Source organism: Octodon degus, unplaced genomic scaffold, assembly GCF_000260255.1.
Source record: "Octodon degus isolate 3935 unplaced genomic scaffold, OctDeg1.0 scaffold00019, whole genome shotgun sequence".
Classification (NCBI taxonomy): Eukaryota; Metazoa; Chordata; class Mammalia; order Rodentia; family Octodontidae; genus Octodon; species Octodon degus.
In genome coordinates this window covers 13,086,779-13,108,454 of record NW_004524595.1, presented here as the reverse complement: position 1 = coordinate 13,108,454, position 21,676 = coordinate 13,086,779, and the positions used below count along the sequence as shown (strand labels likewise).

General features: G+C 40.5%; 1 protein-coding gene across 1 annotated transcript in view; it reads right to left on the bottom strand.

Annotated features, from left to right (window-relative positions):
- Positions 1-6,281: 6,281 nt before the first annotated feature.
- Positions 6,282-21,676, bottom strand: part of Wdr35 (WD repeat domain 35) — an 82,320-nt gene continuing 66,925 nt past the window's right edge. The window contains 10 exon segments of the mRNA XM_023711117.1: positions 6,282-6,716; positions 7,044-7,284; positions 10,562-10,718; positions 11,313-11,453; positions 12,279-12,443; positions 13,748-13,858; positions 15,864-15,996; positions 16,833-16,979; positions 18,217-18,420; positions 18,720-18,856. Of these exon segments, the coding sequence (XP_023566885.1) occupies positions 6,566-6,716; positions 7,044-7,284; positions 10,562-10,718; positions 11,313-11,453; positions 12,279-12,443; positions 13,748-13,858; positions 15,864-15,996; positions 16,833-16,979; positions 18,217-18,420; positions 18,720-18,856 (1,587 nt within the window). The 3' untranslated portion in view covers positions 6,282-6,565.

Below are 21,676 nucleotides of genomic sequence, written 5' to 3'. Positions count from 1 at the left end.
TAATAGCATTGGGTCTTCTGTTTAACTGGCAATGTCAGAAATTATTGACGTGAGTCCCCCACAGCTCAACATAACAGCATGGCTTTATTTCCTATATTTCATCTTCATACTTTTCTACACAGGTTCTTGCGCCACTGAGCTATCTCTCTTTGAAATTTTCTAATATAAACCTGGTCCTTCCACATGCAAAACAGTAAATGTCAGCTTTTTAAAGAAACACATGAACTGAGAAAATAATCCTACAAACAGACAGTAGGGGGCAATATAATATTGCTGCTTTCATTTTGAAAACCCAGTAGCAACATCGTGGAGCTACTTCAGCAAATCTAGTGCCCCTGTTTTTTAAAAGTCAGGTAACAATTTTACCTTCATATCTACTGAGAGCTCCGCGTGGACCTCCTGGGAGTCACTCTCTGCGCTTCTAATCACCAGACGTTGGTCTAGTACATTCAAAGGAATGTACTTTTGGGTCTCCCCCGCTCAAGGCAGAAGTGGTATACTACACATCTACTGTCCTAGAAGGGACCTTTCTCCCCTTCTCCAATTCACAGCACGACTCCCCCAAACACAGCTAAAATATTTAAGTAAAGATAAAGTAAACATGTTATCCAGAAGTCACAGATAAAGGAAACCTGGGGTAAACACACTATTTTTCTTTAGTATTGTTTTCATACTTGTACACACAATATCACATACATATATAAGAACTCAGCTCTGGAAATAAGAACGAAATTAACCATTTAAAATGAACACTTGAGGACCAGCCAAATAGCTCAGCAGATTTAAGTGCCTGCAAGCAGGCACAGGGACTTGGGGTTCGATCCCCCGGGCCTGCTGTGCTGGACCCACCCCTGGGGCGCACTGAGACTGCAAATGAGACTGGGCATGGTGGCGCGCACCTGCAATACCAGCACTTGGGAGGCTATAAATAGGCAGATCACTATGAGTCTGATCTAGGAGTGAGACCCTGAGCACCCTGTAGACCCTTTCCTAAAATACAAAAGAAAAAAAATGAACATTTGGAGAGAAGTTAAATGGACAGGATTAGGTAGTATGTTGGAAACAAGATAATGAAACTGATCTTTTTTTCTTACAAATAAGCATGAACTGAGTCACTCTGAATTGAATAACTGAAAAGTGTCACCCACCTTCCAAGAGTACTGTTACAAAACAACTTATAACAAAGTTAGCAGTTGTGAATGACAACAGGTCAGTGATGGCATGTTGCTTGTCAGGCACTTGCTTATTTTTACAACTTTATCAGTTGGCTCCATCATTTCAATATTTGGGCCTGCTATGCCAAGTATAGCCTGGGCCAAGTTTTATGATAAAGAGGCCAAGTTTTATGATAAAGATTAACTCAGCATGATTCAACTCAAAGTGACTCAGTTCATGCTTATTCATAAGAAAAAAAGATCAGTTTTATCATCTTGTCTCCAGCTCACTACCTAATCCTGTCCATTTAACTTCTCTATAAATGTTTATTTTAAATGGTTAATTTTGTTTCTTTTTGTCCCTTTCATAGGGAGGTGGAACTTGTTATTATTCCGAAATTCTCTTTAGGTTAAATAAAATGAATCAGTTCAATTCATAATAGGGGTTGTTTCTCTAGCACCACATCAATCAAGACAAAGATCTCTCAGACATTATGGCAGATGATTAAACTTCCAGATTCTGAAAAGATTCGATGCTCTTACAATAGTAGAAAAGATGCACCTATATATATATCTGTATGAAATCAGACTCATAAGCTTATGATGTAGAACAGCATAAGCTGTAAGAATGTGCTTTTAGAGATTTGGCTTATCTAACTGAACAAAATGTTCCATCAGATAGCAACTCAGGATCTATCTAAAATACTTAGCACAGGGGAAAATTCTAGGGTCAAGGAGCACAGAATAAGTAGCAAATGAATGTTCCCAAAAGACACATTAGGGAGGCTTCTAGGGAGGCTTCAGGAATGAACAGGTGATTCTGGAACGAAGAAGAGGGGAATGTATTTGACGGTCTCAGTTGGAGCACTGCCACTACCTCATGAGCTCTCATATCTAAGTAAATAGTGTGTGTGTGTGTGTGTGTGTGTGTGTGTGTGTGTGCAAACTTGGAAACAGAAGAAGCATGAGATATCTAACATTCATAGAGCACTAAATCTACAAAAAGCAACAAAGGCATTAGATGTTCATAGCATGAGATTCTATGTAAGAAACATAGAAAGAACTCAGTATGGTGAAATTTTGATTCAGTTGGTCATGGGTGACATTTGTGGGGGCTGGTCCTGAATCCAAGAAATATAGCAAAACCCATGGCTGCTCAGTACACTATTTGGCCAGCTACCACTGCAGCAGCTAAGTGGTCCTCAAAGTGGTCCTATAAGGCAAGCACATGGCTGTGAAGGCTGACATTACAGAAGTAGAATGAGCCTTTATATGTAACCTACTGCCCAAGCCTATTTGTTGAGCAAGTGGACATCACTGGTCTCAGGCACACTGCATCAGATTGAGTCCCCTATCTTAAACCTCTATTAATGTCCATTTACATTCTACCTGGGGAAATCTGATGGGGCAGGATGAGAATCAGAACATCAGGACTTTATAGAACTTGCATCCTGGTAATGTAGAAGTCTCTGCCCCACTTGCACCTGGTATGAGTATGTTGCTGGGATAGAATCCCTGAAGATAGACAACTTAAAAGAGCAATTGGGTTACTTGGCTTATGGTTTCACAGGGTTCAGTTCATGCTCAGCTGGCTCCACGCAGGCACAGGGGAAGAGTGCCAGTGAGAGACACGTCCTCCAAACGCGTGTCATTCACCTACCTCCTCCACCTGGGAATAAAGCTTTTGCCAGCTATTCCTCACACAGAGGACTAATACCTAGAATATAGAAAGAATTAAAAAATTAGAACCCCTCCTAACAAAAGACACAAATTAAAATTAGTCAAGTGAGACAAACCAATAATTCTCAGAAGATGTAAAAATGGCCAATAAGAACAGGAAGAAATGTTCAACATCACCGGCCAGTAGAAAAATGCCAATGAAAACAACACTGAGATTCCATCTTACCCCAGAAAGATCTTTATCAACAAATAAAGCAATAAGTTCTGGCAAGATTGCAGGAAAAAAGAAACCCTTCTACATTGTTAAGGGGAATGTAAACTAGTATAATCACTATGGAAAAAAGCAGGGAGCTTTCTCCAAAAAACAAAAAACAGAAATTTCATTCAATCTAATTATTCTTTCTCTAGGTACCTTCCCAAAAGACATCATATTACAGTGAATACATGCACAATCATATTTATTACAGCAACACAATTCTAATGGCTAAATCTTGGAAGCAGCCTATATGTTGAGAGCAACAGGTGAAAAGGTAAAGAAAATGTGGTATTTGAGCGAATAATAAAGTGCTACTCTGTGATGGAGGATAAACTTAAGCCATTTGTAGGTAAATGGATGCACTTGAGACCATAATGTTACGTGAAACAAATTGGATGCACAAGCTTGAATATCACATGGTTTCTCTTATGTAAGAAACCCAAAGCATAGGTATAGAGCAAAATGAAACACAGATAATAGCAAGTAGGGAGATGATCTTTCTTACGTGGGAAAGGGATCAAAAGGTGGAGGGAGGGGACCAGAGGGAAGAGAAGGGGATGCAAACAGGGCTAAGATGTGCTGTGTCCACACCCCGACTCCCTCCAAGGAATGCAATCTTTATGGACTGCAAACAGGTACTAAAACAAGAGAAAAAATAAAATTAGGTAAATGAATGGCATCTACCAAAATCCTAAAAAAGATATGTGGCTATGTCCATTTTTGCCAATGTAGCCAACCTTTCTCCATGACAGTGTAAGAGAGAAGGCCAAATGCTCCCCTTGGATAGACTAAAATAACAAATTTAAAAAACAATTTGTATCATACAAAGTAACTTAAAATGCCATGTCCTTATTTCTAGGGGTCAAGGATACAGCTCAGGGCCAGGGAGATGGCTCAGTAGAATAAGCACTTCCCTGGCAAGCGTAAGGGTCTGAGTTCAATCCCCAGGTCTCCCAAAAAAAAAAAAAGAAAAGAAAAAGGATACAGCTCAGTGGCACAGTACCCACCTGGCAAGCACAAGGTCCTGAGTTCAATTCCTAGTACCACAAAAAAAAAAGATTTATTTCTAAAACTAAAATACAGAAAATATTTAATATTTGTTTAGCTTAAGGGCCATCATAGTAAATTTTTAGGAAGAAAAAAAAGAATAGGCCTATGATTGGGGTGTGCAACACTCACTTTTTAAGGAGTATTTCTATTGATGAATAATTTTTAAAATTTTATGAGTTGTATTATATTAATACATACTTAATAGGAAAATATTAATTTTTAATTATGTAATGTGTGTAGAACATCAACATTTTCAAGAACTGTTTAACTGCTTATAAAATCTAAAAAAAACCCACAGAAATAAATTCCTATGCAAACTAAAATAAAAATACAAATAAAACTCTACCATAGAAATAAATCGGCCCAGAACCGGATGTGGTGGCTCACACCTGGAATCCCAGCACCCAGAAGGCTGGGCCAGGAGAATCTCTCCAAGTTCCAGACCAGCCTGGGAGCTAACACAAGGCCAGCCTGAACTGCAGAGTGTGACCTTGTCTCAAAAAAGAAAAGAAATATCTTTGCTTCAATTATCCCACCAAAGGCAGTACTCACACACAACAGCAGCACATCCCATGCACAAGTCTCTAACGCTGGCAGCATGTGTGGTTTCTCTTGATGTTCTTTTTGTAGTAGAACATACTTGATACCTTGCTGGTCTTGCTGTTTTGTTAAGAGGGTCTTGTGATATTCACTTGTCTGTTCACAAGTCTGTTCCAGAATTCTTTTGCAGAGTTCTTTGAACAGATACAAACTCTTCTTCCTCTGTTGTCATTTTTCATTGATCAATTCCAGCCCCAATCCTCTAAAAAAATTTTTCTGAGAAATTTGGAACCTGTTTTCTTTGTAAACTATGAAACTGTGCTTGGCATGATTACAATTAAGTAAAACACAACTGTAGCCTAACACTGTGTTTTCAAGTGACTGTAAAGTTGCTGCATAACTCGTCAACATCTACTTAGCCTTTTGTTTTCTTGTAAAATGTGACCATTTTTGGCTTTATTTGTGTTCAGAATTCACTATCAATCTTTTTTGGTTGTTGTTTTTTTCAGACAGGATCTCACTGCATAGTCCAGGCTACCCTTGAACTATGTATAACCAATGAACTTTGAACTCATAGGATCCTCCTGCCTCAGCCTCCTAAATGCCACATCTCCACAAATCCTTTAGATTCTGACTATTAGAATGATAAAGTCCTGCTATGCAGGTTTTTAGTTCTGAGAGAGTTGTCATTATAAGTATGCTTTGAATATCACTATTGATGCATATAAAATTTTTTTTATTGTTAGTATATTTCAAAACATCTTGCAGCATATGTTTTTTTTTTTTTTTTTTTAAAAAAATAAAAAATATAAAATATTTTTTTATTGTTAGTATATTTCAAAACATCTTGCAGCATATCATGCATTAGAAACAACTTCTAACACTGCATTGCAGTGTTGGTATTCTTTCCAATAGGTTTCTCCCTGACAAGAATCTATAACATTTTCTGACTAGTTTTAACACTGGATCGTTCATGTATTCACGACCAATTTGTAGCATTCTGGCCAGTCACTTATATTACTGTTTTATTCCTCATCTAAGCAAGGCCTGCACCTGTATTTCCTGTGACATACCTCACGACCCTCCCTGTGGTATGTGGCCCACGTCATCCCTGGTAGCTGAGTCACCTGATGACTCACTTATGAAAGTGGATTTTCAGGTAGTATTGTATGGAATTGAGTTAATTCTTTAAGAAACTGCAAAAGAAAACATGTAAAAACATATCATGGCAAATAATGTGGGGAAAACTCACCCATCTACAATTCATCACACACGCACACACCTTGCCATTTGTCAGGCCAAGTGGGTGAACACAGAAGTTGCTTCTTGTTTTCCCCCAGTGTAGCCAGTGAGATGCACCACTGGCTCCTGTTATGCTGAGGGCCTGCTTCCATTACAAAGCTATGACCTGGGTGCTTTTTACCCACCATAATGTCCCCTGGCTTTAAGTAAATATAGCTAAAAATAGAATTCATTTCCTTATACTACAGGGTCAGTGTCAATTCTCCCAACTCAGCTTTGCTCACTTACTTGCTTCCTTTACCCCCCACCTACCTCCCCTAGATTTTATAATAAATTAGCAACTCTCACATGGTAGAAAAATATTTATTTGGAATATTTCCACATTGTTATATAACCAACCATAAAATATATACAAAAGATAGCTAGATAGAAAATAAGATTAACTTCCTAAATTTTATATCAGCCTCTTTAATTCATGGCTGTGTTTCTGTGCAAAAATTAATCTACTATCTTCATATAGTGCAAAAATACAACTATAAAATAATGAAGGTGATTGTCATATAAAACGAATGGAAATCAACCTTGTTACATACACAGTTCTGTACACTGTATCTATTTTGCCACTATGCAGGAGCACCTCTGCTTATGCCACCGCGCTGTGGCACAGCGGGCAGAAGGTGTAGCTGCCGATCTCCTGGGCGTGCACGCAGTGCTTGCACACGCTGCACATCCAAAACTGGTACTCAGTGATGGGGCTTCCTGTGGCCACACACGTAGGCAGCTTCCCCTCTCCACTGCAAAGACAAGCAGGAAAATACCTGATTACACGTTAAAATCACTAAGCATTTTCACCTAATATATTTAATATAACTAAAACCTGAAGAATGAAAAATATTTCAAGATAAACTTCAAGTGAAATACTATTTCAAAAAATGTTTTGCAAATAAAAACTTCACTTACAATGAAAACATAAAGCACTAATAGATTTCTAAGATAAATAGCAGTGTACTGTTAAGGTAATTCAAAATTCAATGCTTTAGGCACTAAATTATACATTAACCATATATAAAGCCAAGCTTCTAGAAAGGAACAATGACACCTACTGATTATAATTAGCCTACCCTTCAAGAAGGCCGTCCAATTCAGATTTCCTCGTATCTTTTGGAGCATGCTTGGTGAAGATTTCTAGAGCTAGATCTTCATAGTGCTGTTGCTGTTCTGAACTCAGGGTCTCTAAGGATTCCAGTTTAATAAAAGCTTTTGAACAAGTGCCGAAGGCTCTACTGGCACATGCACAGAGTGCCAACAGAGAGTAGATTTCCACTGCAGGAATAATATCTTCATAGTCTCGTAGGAGAAGAGCTATGAAAGAGGACAATCCAGGTTTTAGCAAACAATCATGAAGACTCCCAGCAAAGGTAGTATGTTAGGCTCTAGTCTAACCTCCATGAACTTTAACAAACAAATAAAAATAAATTGAGAGACAGGTGCCCTAGTTGGATTTGTGATCTCCAGGTTCACAAACACCTCAGATCCTATAAAAATAAGCTCTCCCCGCCCCGGCCAGAACCAGTGGTGCACTCCTGCAATCTCACCTGCTCAGGAGTCTGTGGCGGGACAGTTATAAAGGCAAGGACAACCTGGGTGAGTCAGGGAGACTTGATCTCAAAGGAAAACACAAAGGACTGCAGGAGAAGCTCAGTGGTACAGTGATGGCCTCGCAGGCACAAATCCCGAGTTCAATGCTCAGTACCACAAAATTTAAAAATCCACCACCAAATGATGCACAAAACCAATTTAAAAAGATACACATAGACAAAAGTTTCCGGTGTTGAAACATACATCTTTATCCCACTTAAACTAGAAATCTCAGGTGCTGGAGCATATAGCTCAGTGGCACAGCACCTGCCTGGCAAGCACAAGGTTATGAGTTCGATTCCCACTACCAAAAAAAGAAATATCAGTGGCATTTCAAAAAATGTAATATTATATTTTTAGGCATAATTCTCAGTATCATATTTCTTTTTGCAAAGCAACATGAAATCACATTTACTCTTTGTGACTAGGATAATGCTTGTTTGTATTAATGAAACAATATAAGAAAAAAGAAATGAAAATGAGCCTCTAAACTGCTAGTTCATATGAGCTATTTTGGTAGCTGTGACACCTTGGCCATTTTTCTATACTTGAGATACTATCTTTTTAAAAATACGTAATGCAGGTTGGGCATGGTAGTACACACATGTAATCCCAGCATTTGGGAGGCTGAGATGGGGATTACCAAGAGTTTAGGCCACCCTGGATTATAAAATGAGTTCAAGGTCAGCCTGAACTGCATAGCAAGACCCTATCTTATATTTTTAAAAATTGGGGCCAGCGAGACAGCTCAGCAGTCTAAAGCACCTGCTTAAGCAAGCTTAGGCAGGTGCAGGGGACTTTGGTTCAGTCCCTGGCACCACATGCTGCACCAGCCCCACCCCCAGGGCAGGCTGAGCTGGCCACAAAAAAGTTAAAAAATTAAAATTAACAGACTGCAGAATTAATGTCAGATTTGTAATTAATTTGTTTCCTTTTTCTTCTTTAGATCTTGCAGCCTTAATATCTTATTGTGGTATACTATAATTTTCATAAGTATAAAATGATATATTCATCTATTTTATAATTAGATTCCTATAAAGTGGTTAGATTCCTATAAAAGGTCAAGTGTTGACAAAGTTCAGCGGAAGACATTTATAAAACTATATTCATTTATTGTTAAATGAATATATTCATTTATTATTAAATTGTATTTATATTTACAATAAATACAACTGCCTGATTTCATACCTGAAATGTAACAGGTTAACAGGCAATACTTTATAGGGCATATATCAGTTCAGACAATTTTATCGCTGAAAGTCAAAAATATCTAAAGTATTGGGATATCTTCACCCCCTTGGTAAAAAATCTCTGAGGTGTAAGTTTTGTTTCAATGTAAGTCTAGAAATTACATGAAATTTACTTACATATTAACTAGTTAAATGAAGGTCAGTTATAAAAATAAAATACCTCTTTTATATAACTAATCACCAGGGCCAGGGAGATAGCTCAGTAGAATAAGAGCCTGCCTGGCAAGCGCAAGGCCCCGAGTTCAATCTCCAGAACCGCAAAAAAAAAAAAATTTTCCTTCCTATAACTAATCATCAACTAGAGAAGCTGTTATAAATATCCACTGTCAATGAAACACCAATAGGAATAAGCTTCAAAAGAAATGTCTAGAGCCTATAAAAAGAAAATGATGAAATGTTAGACAAAGAATACACAAGTAGGTGACAGCTTTTTTGTTTTATTTTTGTCTTTTTGAGTCAGGGTCTCCTATGCAGCACAGCCTGGCCTTGAACTCACTTTGCAGCCCAGGCTGGCCTCCAGCTCCCAGTGCTAGTGACCCTCCTGCCACAACCTCCCAAGTGCTAGGATCACAGGCCCACACCACCACTCCCACCTCACAAACAGGTTTTCAAACTTGATGTTTCTAGATAAGAAAACTTGTAAACACACCAAGGATCCAAATGTTAATTTATTAAGTTAAGGCAATTCTAACTCGATGGGAGTTCACATAAACTCTTCCTACTCTCTAAAATACTAAGCTGATTTGGACGAATAAATACACCAAAACAGCCAACAATCTATTTCTAGTAAGTGGCTTTAGGATAACAAAAGAACTTACTACAAAATACAACATATTGAAGTGACAAGACTTCTTATACATGACTAAGTGAAAAATAAAACACTGCCAGACGTGACATATTAAAACACTATTAATATCATCATCACAGCTATAGCTTATTAAGAGCTCACAAATCCCAGCACCATTACGAAAGTGAATTTTCAAGAACTCAGTCATGAAAGCAGTTCCCTGGGGAAGATATCATTACATACACTTCACATAAAAAGACCCATATATATAATATACATATATATGATTATATATAATATCTAAAGAACTCATACAAATAACCAGAAAAATCACCCTTGCAGAATTCTAGAGCATTCAACGATAAGTTTTGTTTGGTTTTTTTTTGTTGTTTTTTTTTTTGTTTGTTTGTTTTTTTCAGAACTGGGGATTGAACTCAGGCCCTTGCGCTTGCCAGGCAAGTGCTTATTCTACTGAGCTGTCTCCCCAGCCCCAGTGATAAGAATTTATCTAAAAGACTTTTAAAATAACCTTTCCATGAGAATATAGATTGAGGTCTATCAGGGCCCGGGTGTCATGGACACTTAGTGAGGACCCAAGCGCAGAGGGGGCCCCACTGTCACCCACAGTGCAGACAGGAGGGAGGGGGACCATGGCAGGGCCACGGGGAATATGCCATACCAGTCAGGCATTCATCTGCTGCAGCTGAACATGTATCTACTAACGATGCTCTCTGGAGTCGATGCATTTAAGCTCTAAAATAGAGTTAGTCCAGAAGATATCTAGATCCAGTTACAGTATGTAAATAATTATAGTACATAAAGATCGTAGAATATTATATGTACTAAAAATGATACAGTTCTGTTTAGCAGTGAGACAGGACAATTACAACATACTGTTGACGGGGAAAAGCAAGCCCAAACGCGGAAAAAGCATCGACAGGAGTCTCGGCTTGGCCTCGCCCACCTGTTCTCAGGGCCGCGTCCACGTATCCCGCGTACAGCTGCCTCTGCGCCAGGATGAAGAAGTGGTACGCCTCGGCCCCTCGCCAAGCGCTGTCCGTGAGCCGGCTGGCGGGGGACAGAACGTCCTCTTCCAGCAAACCAGCCAAGGCGGAGGAGGCCTAGGAGCCAAGCAGACGCAGGCTTCCGTCAGCCCACACACTCAGGACCAGCTGCCACTGCCACGGCTGGCACCAGAGGCGGCTTCTGAACCCCAGCACACTACTGCATCTAAATAAGCAGGCTTCATCAGCATGAAGCTGCCATGGCAGACATTACCATTCTTACTTCGGGACACTGCTACAGTCAAATTTTAAACAGAACTGATTAAGGTACTCTGGGATCTATTTATACTGTAAAGTAATATACACATATATATTTTTTGGGTACCCTTCTACAGGCTAATATACATATTCTCATTTTTCAAAATTCTCTTATTGGAAAGAAAGATTTATCAGGTAAGTAAAAATTTTAACAAATGGAAACTTTAAAGCAAAGACTACAGATTAGTCTTTTACTAAAAATAATTTTCATTATTTCTAAGAAGTCTCTAAATTTGAACACTAATCCTCAATCGGTCATTTCTATTCTATCATTTAAAAGAATTATTACGAAGTAAAGTGCATGTACAGAGAAATGAGGCGCGGTTGGGTCTCCCACATCTCGCGAGACAGCCTCGTGAGCCGACCTCGTGGCTCCCGTCGTCCCCCTCTCACCTCGGAGCTCTTCCCTTTGGCCTTCCCCCGCTGGCTGCTCTTCACCTGCTCGTGGTGCTGCTCCACCAGCAAGGCCGCCAGCACGTACAGCTTCTTGACACGCAGTGGTTTCGTTCTCTTTTGTGCTTCTTCATCAGCAATCTTCAACAGTTAAAAAATTAGGGAGGTAAAAAAAAAAAATTAGGGAGGTATTTCTGAATCTAAATTTGCACAAATATAAGCATTTCCAAAATTAACTGACACTTGATTCTCTAAATGATATAACAAAGCATACACTGTTTCTTCCTTCCAAATGGATATTATAAAATATGAAATATTGAAAAATACGTTCAGTTTCAAGGACAAAGGACTCTATCATCAAAAGGATTTAATTCCCAGTTAAGAAAATTTGTCCTTGAGGCTGGTGAGATGGCTCAGTGGTCTAAAGCACCTACTTAGAAAAAGCTTAGCAAAGCACGGGAACACGGTTCAATCCCCCAGCACCACATGCCAGCCAGCCCGCCCCCTGGTGGGCTGAGCTGGCCACACACACATACATAAATAAATAAATAAAAATTAAAAAAAAAAGAAAAGAAAATTTGTTCTTGATGATCCCAACAAATTCTTTAACTCTTTTTTAAATTCAATGCCCAATTTACAATTGTTTAGTTATCAGTAAACTGCCAATATTGATAGTAAAAGACAATATCAAAATAACACATGTTAAGAAGAATATATGCAGTGTATTATTTGTTGAAACTGTCCTTCGGATTTGATTTGAAACTGTCTCATTGCTATCTGTTTGTCAATAAAACTTTGAAAAAAAAAAAAAAAAACCACATGTTAATAGCAGTAATAAAGCCAGAAGGGTTTTGTTGGAATAAACATTTGTTCTTAAAGAAAATGAAAAATCTGCTTAGAACTACATGTGTTGTTAAAAAAAATATATAACTACAACAAAACCAAATACCAAGATTATTACAGTACCTTAAACATCAGTTTAGCAGCATCAAAATAGTAACTGGCTTTCCGGTAGAGTTCTATGGCATCAAAAGTCTTATTCTTTTCCAGCAAGTGAGATGCATACCTAGCTAACAGTGATCCGATTTCTTTCATACTGTAACTTGTAGCCAATTCAACAGCTTTGTTCCACTAGGAAAAAAAAAAAAAAACCTGTGTCATTAACTCACCTAAGTACTCACATTACCATGTCATAGATTTACACATAAAACTAAGTTTGTGATAACTGGTATAGTGCTTTAAAATAGAAAACTGGTATTTTTTTGAAATCACTTAAAATCACACCAATCATAAATTCTATAAGCTAAACATGTGCCAAATGATTAAATGATCTAAGCCTGATTTAATAAGTGCATTTGAAAAAGAAAATTTCAAAGTTTATAATCACATTAATCTTGTGATTCTGGGGGCCTGTCCATTAGCTCAGTTGTTTAAGTGTCTGCTTAAACAAAGCAGTCAGGCTCAGGATTCTGTGGTTCGGATCCCCAGATCGTCAAGCCAAACCAGACCTGCCCTGAAGACATCATGACAACGCAAAAAAAAAAAAAAAAAAAAAAAAAATCCTAATCTTGTAACTGTTTTTGTCCATACTCTAGGTCAAGCAAGATTTATTTTTTATTGGAGGCCTGCCCCTTAGCTCAGTTCTTTAAGTGGCTGCTTCAACAAAGCAGTCCGAAAAATTTTTTTTAAAAAATTAAAAATTAAAAAAAAAACAAAAAGCAGTCAGGCTCAGGTTGCTGTGGTTCGATCCCCAGAACTCAAGCCAGCCAAACCTGCCCTGAAGGCATTCAGAGCAAAAAAAAAAAAAAAAAAAAAAAAGATTTATTTTTTATCATAAAACAAAATACGCAGTTATGGTTAAGAAAATACTATCTGGTTTAACATTGAAAAATGATTTTTATAAGATAAGTGAAGCATTATACTTTAAAAATACACTGATAGCAGTTTCTACAATGATTTCCACTTAACTTCAGTTAAACTTCAGCTCCTAAAAATATCAAATATGTGTTTTCTATAGAGCAGAAGGGAAACCCATTTGCCAAAATAAACATTGATAAAGGAACTGAATTCTCCCTCAGGCAATGAGCAAGCTGACCTGGTCCTTCTTTGAAAGCACAACCCAGCTCTAATGAAATGCAGAAAATTATGAAATGACTTCCAGACAGAAACGTTGTAGGCCCGAAATGTAGGCTGGCTCATGTTCCCCAACAGAGCTGGCTTGGAGTCGGTCACCCCCACCGCACCCCTCACCCTGGCAGCAGTTCAAGGGCTGTGTGCAAACTCCAGTATACCTGGCTGGGTCCTGTCACAAAAGCTGAAGGGCTCCACCCCCACCTTCCCAGGGAGGCACAGGACCACAATAGTGACTATCATTTTGCTTTGACTTAAAAATCCCTGAGGCAACACTCCACAACACAATAAATCCAATTCCTTACTTGGTTGAGATGCACACAGGTATCTACGGCTGCCTTTGGCTGGTTACATTTCAGAAATGCAGACACTGCTGGTTCACACATTCCAACTCTCACAAACATCTGTGCTATTTCCTGTGAGAATAAAACAGTCCTATCAGATTTCACAGGCCAAGGAAATCATTTGTATCTTAACTTAGAAAGCGCCTCAGGGATGCAGCAGTGTTAAACTGGTTGGTGGTTACAGTGCTTTTCTTTTAAACAGACAGAAGCTGGGGCTGCAGAGCAGAACAGCTGCGAAGCACCACCTTCCTCCAGGCAGCAGTACGCCACCTTGGCAGCAGATCTGATTTCTAGGCAGGCCCTGAGGACGCTGAACTCCTTTATTCTTGCGGGGCAGCAGCGGGGCATGCAACACCACGGTCCATAAACAACCCCACGCGAGTGGGTACAGAAGTGACTGAGGCACTGGCACTGTGCTCAGCCGCCCTTGTTGGCATGGCCCCTCTCAGAGCTTCTAAATGCCTCTGTGAAGAAAAGCTCGCATCTGTGTCTGTGGCCACAGCTAGCACAAAGCTAAAGCAGGATGATCACTTACGTCTAGGAGTTTGAGACCCACCTGGGCAATAAGGTGAAAATCCCATCTCAAAACAACCCAAACAAAAGCAGCAGGACCCTAGAGAAATACGCAGCCACTGAGACTCACAGCAGAGCGAGAGCTGCCGGGACAGCACAGGCAGGAGAACCAGTTCACACCTGTATCTTACCTAGCTGATGGCTGCCTTTTGCATTTTCAGAAAATTAATCTGTTTCTTTTGGCAGAAGTCACTTCCCAGAGTTTTTGCCTCCCTACCTGCCTCCTTCCAAAACATATTTGGAAATGTAAACATAGCTTTGTGTCCAACCACCTTTTTAAAATTTTTTTTCTGATTATAAAGTAATGTTTTAATAGTTTTGAAAAAACTATAAAACATGAAAAAATAAAGTTACTCATACTCTCAATACCCCAAAAAGAATTCTCTAAATATTCCATGTGACTTCTTAACTTCTTTTTCCTCTGCATACACATAGATATATGTCCGTGTACAGCCTGTGATCCTGCCGCACACTTTGGTGCCTGCATTTCCTATATACATATTATGCATATCTTCCTACATTATTAAAAATTCCTCTAAAACATAAACTTACAGTATTTACTACTTTAGTTATTTTTACTGTTAAAATTACTATTTACTTACTAATATCATTATTTTGGATTCCTGACAATGAAATTTCTTCTGCTTCCTCAAACACACCTAGAGACAACACTAACGTGGGCTATCCCAGTGGTGGCGAACCAGCGGTGTGTGCACTGCTGGGGGCGGTCTGTTGTCAATGAAAGCTCTAAAACATTCGCCATCACTGATAGTGTTCTCTGTACTCAGGTTCTCAGTAACGTCAATTTTTTCCATTGTCAAGACAACGTAAGAGGTGCAATAGCCTAGGCCAGTACAAAGGCAACTACTACCAGGATACCTGCCCTAGCTCACAGTAGGAAAACTCAATTATCAGAATTCTCTGCTGATCTATTAACTAACAGGCACTGTATATGAGGTGCAGCTCACAAGTGCACTGTGTCCGGACCCTACAGCTGACTTCCGCCAACTCCACAGGTATCATGCACCTCAGTGATTTACCCAGCAGATACACAAATACAACTCAACTCATGAGCGATAGTCAACAATTAATTAAGATACTAAAAGGAACATTCAAATGAATAGAACTTGTTTTTAGGCTAGTTCTGAGGTTATTTCCTGATATAACATTAAAAATTTTTTATAAAGTAACCTAACAACTTTAAAAACCAAAATATGAGGGCCAGCCAAATACCTCAGTGGGTTAAAGCACCTGCAAGCAGGTGCAGGGGCCGGGGTTCAATCCCTGGACCTGCTGTGCTGGCTCCACCCCCAGGGTGCACTGAGACACAATTGAGACTGGGCGTGGTGGCACACACTTGTAATCCCAGCTCTTGGGAGGCTGTAAACAGGCGGATCTCTACAAGTCCAATCTAGTAGTAAGACCCTGAAAACCCTGTGGACCCTTCTCAAAAATTAAAAAAAAAAAAAAGAAGCACTTAAAAACCAAAATATGCAACACCTACTGGAAGCAACTTGTGGTTTTCTGGCAGCGAACTAGCAAGATTCTCTAATCCCTCATAATCTTCCAACATATAATAGCATTCAGCTAAGCGCTCCTGGTTCCGGCCTTGCACATAATATTGTACAGCATTCAGCCTACAGAAAGAAAAAAATAAAACCTTTTAAAGCTAAAATGAATTTCTGATAATTATTTGCATCAAAAAGTTTCCTTCATTCAAATTACTAGTACCAAGTGGGACTATAGCTCAGTGGTAGACCAGTTATCCAGTTATGTGGAAAGCCCTGGGTTCAATCCCCAGCTCAGCAGTAATCATAACCTCATCATAAATCATAATGATGACTATAATAATTATTTATATTATTTATTTCATCATCTTCAGGTATATAGTACCTAAATTGGAAAAAATCTTTAAAGCTACATAGCACATACTAATTGTAACAGACTTTGAATATGCTTATGAAATACTGTTTTAATCAGATACATTCACAGTACTACTCCCACTGACACAGGTAAGTGGACTGATCTAACTCAAAATTTAAGAATAAAAGCAATGACTTATGAAAATAGACAAAATGAGCAAACATATTATTTTACTTGTTCAGAAACAACACGTTAGAATTGTATACTGTAGGGGGCCGGGGAGTTGGCTCAGTAGAATAATTGCTTGCCTGGCAAGTGCAAGGGCCCGACTTCAATCCCCAGTTCCACACACACACAAAAAAAAAGAATTGTATACTGTAATCTCAACAGTCAAAGGCTGCCCAGATCTAAACCCAAGTTTTATGTTTGAAACTCCAAAGTTTCACAGTGCTCGTGGTCCAATTCCAGGATGTGCTCTCCAATGTGAGAGAAGAGCTATGTGAATTTCAGGACTGAGCCTGAGGCTGGCTCCATTCCCCAGCGTCACATCCTAAGGAAATGTTCAGGCAGCCCCGAGGAAACCCATGTGGCAGGCAGAGCGGCTTCGTACCACTTCTGGCGATCAGCAAAGTAGTCTCCAATGGCATTGTGCGCTTGCTCAAGAAGACTGTCGTCTGCGTCCCCAGATCCAGTTTTCAAGAGGTGGAGTACTCTAAACCAATCCACCAACTTCAGCCGGAGGCCAATGGCAAGGTCCCTACAGACAATGGCATCTGATCATTTGTTCATCCATTCAACAAATATTTATCAAGTGTCTACTATGTTCTAGGTATTGTTCCAGGTAGTCAGACAGACAAAATAACTCCAAATTCTTAGCTCTAGCCAGGTACCAGCCAATGCAGGTGAGTAGGAGACCCTGCTGTGTCTCAATGTTTGTTCCTTCCAAAATTTATGTTGAACTGGGTATGGTGGCACATGCCTTCATCCCAGCACTCAGGAGGCTGAGGCAGGAGGACTTCAAGGCCAGCCAGGGATACACATTGAGCTCAAGGCCAGTCTGGAACATACTGTAAGACCCTGTCTCACTGGCCATGGTGGTGCACACGTGTAATCCCAGCACTCAGGAGGCTAAGGCAGGAGAATCACTGTGAATTCAGGGCCACCCTGGGCTACCTAGTGAGTTCAAGGCCAGCCTAAACTATGTAGCAAGGCACTGTCCCCCATCCAAAAGAGAAAATCTCCACAACAAAAAGACCATATTCTCCCAAACAAATAAAAAAAAACAAAAAATAGTTAAATTCATGTTGATACTGAATCTCTCTCATGGACTGTCTTCCCTCATGGGCTGATTAACACCTTTATAGAAAAGAGACACCAGAGAATGTGCAGCCCTTTTCACCCTTCTGCTTTCTGCCACGTGAAGGTGCAGAATTCAGAACACAGTCTTGGAAGCAGGCCCTCATCAGACACTGAACCTGGTTTTTGTGGTGCTCGATCTTGAACTTCGTAGCCTCCAGAAGTGTGAGCAATAGACTATTCATCATAAATTACACAGGCTCAGGCACTGAATTATAGCAGCAGAGACAACAGACTAGGAAAACAACTTCCTGCCTCTTGTTTTCATGTTCCAACTTACTGAGCAAAACCATGATTTAAGTCACCCCTTCTTTGCATCAGGCTGGGGAAGGGAGTGATTTCTGGGGACGCTATCCTGAGCCAGCAGGACTCCAGAGCAGGCACACCTCAGGGTCTCAGTGTAAGTAACTTCTACACCCCAGGTCAGTGCTGGCACCCAGCTACTGCTGAGTGCTTACCTATAAATCTGGACTGCCGCGAGCATGTGCAGCTAGAGAGAGGGCTGCTGCTGAGCCACTAACAGAGGCATGTCAGATATTCCCACGGCTTTGGGTCTCTTCTCCAGGCACCCAAGTCTCAAGCGAACCTCCTGGTCTGAACTGATGGCAGGACAGACGCCTGTAGCTTTCCTAACTTACCTTCTGTCCATATCAAGATACATCCTTTCTGCCTCTTCAAACCTGCCAAAATAGGCCACGACTTCAGCCTGCTTCATGGCCTCGCTCTGAAGATTGCCCAGGCGCTTCACAAACTTGATGCCCTGGTAATTTTTGCAGCGCACAAATGCTTGCTCCGCAGTGTCCAAGTCCAGTTTCTGAAGAGTTGCTTCTGCTAGCAGGCGCCTTTATTTAGAAAAGAAACAGTGAGGCTTTGTAAATCACTGATAAACTAGTCTTGAACCAGACTTACTATGCTTATTGTTTCTAGTGAATCGTAATATTCTAGCAACACCAATATGTTTTCATATAACTTCGCATTCATAATGAGAACTTTCAAGTCTAAAATAAATTTCCATATTAAAAAGAAAAGAAAAGAATGCTAGTGCATGCCCCTCAGGAGGTTAGTGCGGGAGCCAGATGACATGGCTGGGATTTCACGAGCCAGCATCTGGCATTTGGGGAAGTCTGCAGGGTTTTCCTACCACAGCCTGGGGTGTGGATTGTCCTCTATGAATTGAGATGCATCTTCAATCCCAACCTTCTCAATCAGGGCCCGACTATCTCTCAAAGACCGAATCTCGAAGTTAAGAATATAATCCTTATTTGGATGTTCTGGATCCTGTAAGTAAAGATGAAAACAAAGGAATTCACATGGTTGCCTGTAGAGCAGGATTTTTTTTTCCATTAAGAACAATGCAAAACAAAAAGTACTGCATCATATTGTGAGCAAAACTTGGGAGAAACAAAATTCCCACTTGGGTCTTATGAGTTCTGAGGAAAACACAAATTTCTCCCGAGCCAGCAGGCGGTGCTGCCAAAGGATGCAGAGTGGGAGGCCTCCCAGCTCTGTGCAACCGCTCCTCCATCACCCCTCCCCAGGGCCACCCTCCTCACCAGAAAACCCAGCACCACAGCTTTCTCCTCACTCCTTCATCCCTGCTTTCCTGTCCAAGGCAGCTGCACTGTTGCCCCCTATTGTTAGGCAGCAAAAAGATGAAAGAAAAGGGGCCAGGGCCATGTCCTCACTACCAGAGGTCAGCAGGCTGACTAAATCAGTGTCTTTGAGGAAAAAGCCTGATAAATGGGCAAAGAAAGGAAACACAGTAATAAGCAACTCACCCTCTCTATACACACAATTAATGAAGAAAACACCAATACAAGTACAGCCTGTGTGTAAAATAGTAGAGGCCAGGTCCTACAGAGCAGAAGCTAAACAGCCACAAGCACCCACTCCTCCTCACCCAGAGGCAACAGCACTGGAGCTCACAGTGTAAGACCTGGGACGCCTGTGTGTGGAAGGAGGAACTAGTATAGTGGGTGTGAGACAGAATTCAAGACCTGCTCTCACTCTGACTCCATTGTTCATTGGCAAGGTGAACCCCCTAGGACCCCCCAAGTCCCCAGAAGCCAAATCTACTTTCTCCAAATTCATTCCCCAGCCTCACCTCCCCGCTGACTGGAGGAAGACACACGAAGTCCCCTAGCAGCCCACCCTGTCCCATAACCCTGCCTCATTCTGCTACAGCTGCACCCAGAAGCTTCGAGGTCATACAGCTTGGAGCCTAATCATGCTTCTGCTGTGCTAGCAAGATGACAGGGAAGATGACAGGGAGGAAATCATCAAACTGCTTCCAAGAGCTGTGAGGACTGAGAGACAGCACATCTAAAAGGAGCACAATGCCCAGCTACGCCAGGCACACTACTCCAGTCTCACAGAGCTTGAAGTGGGGACACTTCCTAACTAAATCAGGGCACCCCACACCTCCCTGCTTGCTGAATTGTCTTCTCCCCAGTTCCTCCATGAAAGCCTAGGAACTGGATTTTACTGACTCAGTTAAAAGGTTCTTAACCAATGAACAGATGAACTCTGAGAAAATCACTTCACTCATCTAAAAGCAAGATACATGGAGTAGGGGCCAGGGAGATGGCTCAATGGAATAAGCACTTCCCTGGCAAGTGCAAGGGCCTGAGTTCAATCCCCAGTTCTGGGAAAAAAAAAAAAAAAAAGATACGTGGAGAACCTACCAGGTATAGTCATAATGAGAAGTGACACGGGATGCCTTATAGGAAGGCACCTTGGTAAAGATCAGTTTCTTTCTTTTCCTTTTGTATTTCTTCTCTAGTCTTCCAAGAAATTTCTTGTTCTTTTTTTTTTCTTTTCCTTTCTGTCTCTGTACTGGGGCTCAAGCCTAACAGTATTTTACCACCGAGCTTCATCCCCATCTCTTGTTAAATTTTGAAACCAGGTTTCACTAAGTTGCCCAGGGGAACCTGAACTTGCAGTCCGCCTGGTTCCACCTCTTGGAAGCTATGATCACAGGCTCGTGAGGTTACCATGGGCTTCATGGCATTTCCTAAAACTATGCTTGAAGGAATCCACAGTCCAGCTAAACATTTCCTGGGCCACTAAGGTCCAGAGAAAAGCATGACAGAGTCTTTCCTTCAGAAGCATAAGTCACACAAATAACAAACTCAAATAATTTAGTTTCTGCCACCACTTAGCTCTCCACTCACACTGGCCCCTTCCAATACACTGAGCACCAACACTGGGTGCGCCAAGAGTCGCAGGTGACAGTGACCCAGTGTAAATGTGTACTTACCACAACACTTTTCAAGTCAGCACAACCATCAGTTACAAAAACAAGGCCATAGGCATTTTCAAGCACTCAGCAACCATGACCCTCTTTTTAAAAGTACTCTTGATGATGAAATTCAGGCAACCAGAAGAATCAAATTGAAGATTTATGCATAGAGAAAGTGTAATAAGAAGATTGACAATAGCTTTGAATCTACTTCATGTAAGACTAAACGACTAAGGACAAGGTGTAGCTGGGTGGCACAGCATTTGCCTAGCATGGGTGTGGTCCTGGGCTCAAACCCCAATACAATTACAAAAGACTAAATAAATGAAAATTAGAGTTAGAAAACAAAATTATTATGAAGCTGAGCATAGTGGCACATGCCTACAACGCCACTACTTGGGAGGCTGAGGCAGAAGGAGTGCTTGCAAGTTCGAGGCCAGCCTGGACTACAAAGTAAGTTCAAGACCAGTCTGCACTGCATAATGAAACCCTGTCTCAAAGACAGAAAATAAAAATTTAAAATTAAAATGTCCTAAATCTTGACAACATAAAATTACAACTGGCAAACTGATAAAAGAGGGAAAAAATAAGTATGATATCTTGTAGATTGAAAAGTCAATACTACTAAAAGTTAAAATGCACTTCAAAGTGATAACATTTAGTTTTTCATAACTTTTCTTAAGCCAGGAAAATGGCATTGAGGTGCAAAACAATAGCTAAAAGTCACTCTTTAGAGAAATGCTCTCCACTGTAAAATGATATTTAGACTACTCAATTAAAGTTAAAACAGCTCAGCAGCACAAGCACCTGCCTGGCAGGCACAAGGTCCTGGGTTCCATTCCCAGTAGGAAAAAAAA